General features: G+C 40.0%; 2 protein-coding genes across 2 annotated transcripts in view; both read left to right on the forward strand.

Moving 5' to 3' along the window:
* The window catches only part of tyk2 (tyrosine kinase 2), a 9,395-nt gene extending 6,601 nt beyond the window's left edge, over positions 1 to 2,794 (forward strand). The window contains exons 20-24 of the mRNA XM_035655080.1: positions 249 to 367; positions 1,457 to 1,629; positions 1,715 to 1,832; positions 1,954 to 2,064; positions 2,146 to 2,794. Coding sequence (XP_035510973.1) covers positions 249 to 367; positions 1,457 to 1,629; positions 1,715 to 1,832; positions 1,954 to 2,064; positions 2,146 to 2,289 — 665 coding nt within the window. The 3' untranslated portion in view covers positions 2,290 to 2,794. The remainder of the gene's footprint in view (positions 1 to 248; positions 368 to 1,456; positions 1,630 to 1,714; positions 1,833 to 1,953; positions 2,065 to 2,145) is intronic.
* A 1,554-nt stretch (positions 2,795 to 4,348) lies between these two features.
* The window catches only part of raver1 (ribonucleoprotein, PTB-binding 1), a gene marked incomplete in the record, with an annotated part of 6,568 nt that continues 5,626 nt past the window's right edge, over positions 4,349 to 5,290 (forward strand). Inside the window, 1 exon segment of the mRNA XM_035655263.1 lies at positions 4,349 to 4,726. Within this exon segment, the coding sequence (XP_035511156.1) occupies positions 4,403 to 4,726 (324 nt within the window).

Raw genomic sequence — 5,290 nt, forward strand, 5'->3', positions numbered from 1 at the left:
TTGAATCTGTTTTAGCTTGCAATGCTCAGTGGATAATCCAAAGAATTGATTTTTGATCCCTGCTGTTCCTCTGTAAATATTGAAAATCTATTCTAAGTGCAAGTGCACAGTACACTGTTTCCATTGTATGTCAATATTCTGAGCTTTCAAAACACAGCAGGCTAAGCACCACAGACCATTTACCACCAGGATAGACAACAGGTCATTCTAATGGAGGATAAAAGCACTGTTGCATTGTCTATTGACAGGAGGACAAGTGGTGCAGCTAATAATGGAGTACCTTCCTCTGGGGAGTCTGCGAGAGCACCTTCCTAAACGTAAACTGGGTGTGCCCCAGTGCCTTATGTTTGCTCAGCAGATCTGCCAGGTGAGTTTAGGTGGTTTTGTAGTTTGTGCTAATCTAATCTACATTTCCACTTAATTTTACAATATTCCTGCATCTGTGTGCAAACTGTAGACATGTCTGTTTATGTTCTACTGCAGAAGAAGCTGTGTACAATATCAAAACATCCATAAACTTGAAATTGCTTTAAGTAGATAATCCACCACATTAAGCCACCATTTCATTTTGTAGCGGTTTCTGTGTATTGTCATTAATTAATTCTGTTTAAGTTGAGTATTTTTATTATACTAGCATTATGTTGCAGTGTGTTTTCTCTCAGTAACCAGGAAAATGTCACCATCACTCAATTTAATCGATTTAATTTACTTTTTGGTTTATAATACATTTTGTGGTATAAAGTTTGATAAAAGGTGTTAAAGAAGAGTCTACAACTAGCAGCAGCTTTGTGAGGCTGTAAATGCTAATGTCAACATGCGTACAGACTCACAATGACAATTGACAGGTATGATGCTTACCATGCTCACTATCTTAGTGTAGCATGTTAGCATCCAAACATTGTCTTATCAGCACTAGGCACAGTACAGCTGAGGCCGGTGGAAATGCCATTAGGTTTATTTGATCATAAATCAAAGTACTGGACATAAACAAATTAGATATGCTAGCTGAAAAGTTGGGACCATCAATATTATTGTAATCAATCCTGAGGGGAACATGAATGTGTGTGTGTGTGTGTGTGTGTGTGTACCAATATTCGTGACAATTCCTCCAATATTGTTGAGACAGTTTGCTCTAATCTAGCAGATGGTGCTAGAGGAAAAATCAGGGGATCACCAAAGTCAGCAGGATTTATTATCTGGAGACCTTGAATTGGCTGTACAAAATGTTGTGGTAATCTATCCATTTATTGTTGAGATAAGTCTGGACAGAGACATGCATTGGCAACCCTAGAGCCAACACAACAACAATTACTACAGGAATAGACATTCCTGACATTTGACATCAAAAAGACATTTGAAGTTGTTGTTTGAAGTTTTGAAGTGAATGTTTAAGTCCACATTTCCCCCCCTCTCAGTAATTGTATCCATATTTTATTTGTGTGGTTCTCTTTTAAAGGGTATGGACTACTTGCACTCAAAGCGATACATCCATCGAGACCTAGCTGCCCGTAATGTCTTAGTGGAAAATGAAAGTTTGGTAAAGATTGGAGACTTTGGCCTGACAAAATACATCCCAGAAGGCGAGATCTACTATCGTGTGCGTGAGCACGGCGACAGTCCAGTGTTCTGGTGAGTTCATGCAGCACTTAACTTAAGTGTTTCCAGTGCTTCCATTTCTTTGGCCACTAAACTGTATTTTTTTTGTACTGCATAGGTATGCCATTGAGTGCTTGAAGGAGAGTAAATTTTCCTTTTCGTCTGACGTTTGGTCCTTCGGCGTTACGTTATATGAGATCTTGACCCGCTGTGACCCTCGCCAAAATCCTCCATCAGTATGTCACTACTGGCCTCTTACAACCAACTCGAACCTGCATTTATTTTAACGTGACTAATCAAGTAAATGATGAATCTCTGTGTTAAATATACAATGTAATCTTTTCGTGTTTTTTGTAGAAGTTCAATGACATGATGGAACCAGCGCAAGGACAGATGACTGTGATGGTACTCATAAAACTGCTGGAGAGACGTATGCGGTTGCCTTGTCCCAGAGACTGCCCGCATGAGGTAACATTACATGCCTGTAAACACAATTGACACTTTTGGCATTAAAGCCTGATATTTTCATAATTACTTTTATGCCAACAGGTGAAGATGCTAATGGAGCAGTGTTGGGCTGCAGAACCTGGAGATCGGCCATCATTCAAATCCCTCATTGAAAAGTTTGAAGCAATTCGCCGAACATTCGACTGGCAGTCTAATATAAACTTTTCTTTGGCTCAGATTTGCTGATCAGGACTCTGAAGATCTTCATGTCTACATGTTATCACTTTGCCACTATGGCAACAGTATATTACAGCGTAGCCAACAATGTGTCTCCTGCTGTGCAATGCCTGCTGCCTCTATTTACATAGATAACTTTATACTGTAGGTTTCTTTTTGATAAAAGCACATTGCTATCCTCTCATATGTGATATTAACACAACAATAAATTAAATAATTGTGTTTTTTTTTCCTGGACTGGTGAGATGAATGGTATTAGGAAAGGTGATGTCTTTGGTAGTTAGCCACAGAGTTTTTAGCGTTTGTCTTTCAGAAGTTATAGTTTGCATATATCACAGTGAGTATTAATAATGTATGTATGTATGGTTGGGAGATTACTATTTCATTTTATGTTTCATTTGTGTACATTTGTTTGAGTGTATGTTCATTTTTGCATTTAATTTTGTATAAACCAAAATATCATAACACAAAATCGAATAAACAATTTTTGAGACTGAAACAGTCAAAAAATGTATTGCAAAATGTGCCATTCAGTTCTGTGTTACCAAACACTATATGCAAGAAAGCACAGCTACATAACATCTCTGTTATGTAAGAACTTACAGTACATCCCAAAGACAGTGATCAGTAACGAAATAAACCTCTACACTTACATTTTTCACAAACCGGTCACTGACTGAGGCAATGGTCTTTCATAACACCCGCTTTTGTCTTGAACATTTAGTTGCCTGTTCACATGCCACTAGGTAGGAAACGAAGTGTGTTAAATGTGGACTACCACTGACTCCAGCACATTAGTCCAGAAAATAACACACCTACAATGTTTCTGCTGCTGCTCTGACATTGGACTTCTGCATAATAATGTATACAGCAACCACATAGAATTGTGTGGATATGATGTAGGCCAAATTACCCAGATGAATCACAGACCAGAAAAGACCCATCTGACACACTTCCTATCCTGTAACGCAGCAGGTGAAGAGCAGCCAAATGCAGAAAATATAATAGATGTTCGATTCAGTGTTCTGCACATACCTTCAGAATAAGTCTGAAGTCTGAACCAGATACGTGGGCAGACATTTGTCCACCGGACAAAGCTGTCTAGAGTACAATGCAATTCAACAGCTACAGAAGGGTCTCTGTCTAGCCAGGAGTTTTCTAACCACACTGTCAACATAGCACACCTGCTGCAAGTATCTCACTATGTGTTTGAAGGAAAATGCTGGAAGGACCAAAGGCCAGGCATGTATCGCTGGACATGTCCAGGACTAAGGAAGTGTTGCATCAATCAGTTTTTCTCCAATAAGGATGACAAGCGATTTCTTTGCCATGTTGTATCCAGATGGATGGTGTTTTATGACTTCTGGAAATGATAACGACCCCTCCAGTCCTTGCTTGGACTGACTGTGAACCCTCCTGGAGGATGACACATTCCCCATGGCCAAACACAACCATGTCCCTGTATCCTTCAATACAGCCGACACAAACTACCAGTCTGGTCTAGAATTTATGTAACTTCACATTTTGCAGAACTAAAACATAATCAGTACCCAAACGTTTTATGAACATACGTTTTGTTTGATGAAATAAACCAATATCTTAAGCTTATAATTCGAAACAAAAAGTAAACCGCATAAACATGAATAATAAAGTAGTGCACATGGATTATGTTCTTTAAAATTGTGTTTTCCCTGCCTCTATCTATATAACGTTAATATAGTCATTTAATTATCGTGATGTTACCCAAGACTGTTGACTAGAATATATATAGTCAAATCTACATATCTGATTCAGTCAATAAATGCAGGACTTATATGTATGTATGATTAAAAATGTGATTATAAACGAGTAGATTTAAAAAAAAATAAATAAATACTAAAATGAAAATTTCTGGGGAACCGCTCAAATTAATTTTATGAAAAAATCTTAGCACTTAAATCCAGTTTTAGGCGGAACACAAACAACCGTGGCCCCGCCCCCGCCCTTCGTTACGTCGTAGTCATGGAGAGTGCGTCCCCCTCTCGTCCAATCAGAAGCGTCGCTGGGGCCATGTGTGTATTGTTTAAACTGCTCAAATCTGACTGACTTTCCAGACCCGATAAAACTTCCACCAAACTGAGTGATGGCGGCCGTCGTGTCTGTTAGCACAGCTGCCAGAGATGAAAGCACAGACACAGGACTCAGTTTCGCCTCTCGTCCGCTTCATGATAACTACGACCTCGCATCGGACCACGAAAGCTGGATGCCCGGAGACCGACGAAATCCCGAACTCGAACCCGGCGAAGAGGACTCAATTTCGGACCGCGAGTGTCAGCGGAGGGTCGACGAGGACTTGACATCACTGAGCCCCGAAGAGATAGAGAGCCGCTTAGAGAGGACCCGCCGGGAGTTTTACAACCGTAGAAAAATTATCATAAAAAATCTGCCATCCGACGTTAGCAATCAGGTATGAGTGTAAAGAAACAACTGGAGGTTTTAATGGGGTCGTTGGGCTAACATTAGCCTAGCTCCAGTGCGCCTGCCATGCTACCTACGTTAGCTCACTAGCCATTTAACTCGTTAGCTTTAGTTGATGCAATATATATATATATTTATATATATATTTTTTTTTATTCTACACCTGGTTTAACTAAAAGCCAACACGCCGTTTTAATTGGCAGCCGAGAAACACCATTAGTATTGTGTTTTAGTTTGTTAGGGTTAGCCGACAAACGCAGGTTTAGGTTAACTACCAGGTGGTCGGATAACTGTCAATAATGGTCATCTGTGGCCTTCATGACCTGCGGGTCCGGCCTCGAAGGTAACCATTTGGTGACTGGTATTCGGGTTTTTTCACCATTCATGTCCAAGCTAAACTTTTAGTGAGTATACTCTGTAGATGGGGGGGCTGCAGGTGCACTGGAACTTGTTTTCATAAGCCCATCTGTTGTTTAAGCTGCCGTTTTGGTTTATTAAAGCAGACAGTGATTTACTCATGATGCCACATTTTTTTTGGGAACGTGCCTGACTC

The sequence above is a fragment of the Morone saxatilis genome, unplaced genomic scaffold (assembly GCF_004916995.1).
Source record: "Morone saxatilis isolate NCDOM2014 unplaced genomic scaffold, NCSU_SB_2.0 Contig14, whole genome shotgun sequence".
Lineage (NCBI taxonomy): Eukaryota > Metazoa > Chordata > Actinopteri > Moronidae > Morone > Morone saxatilis.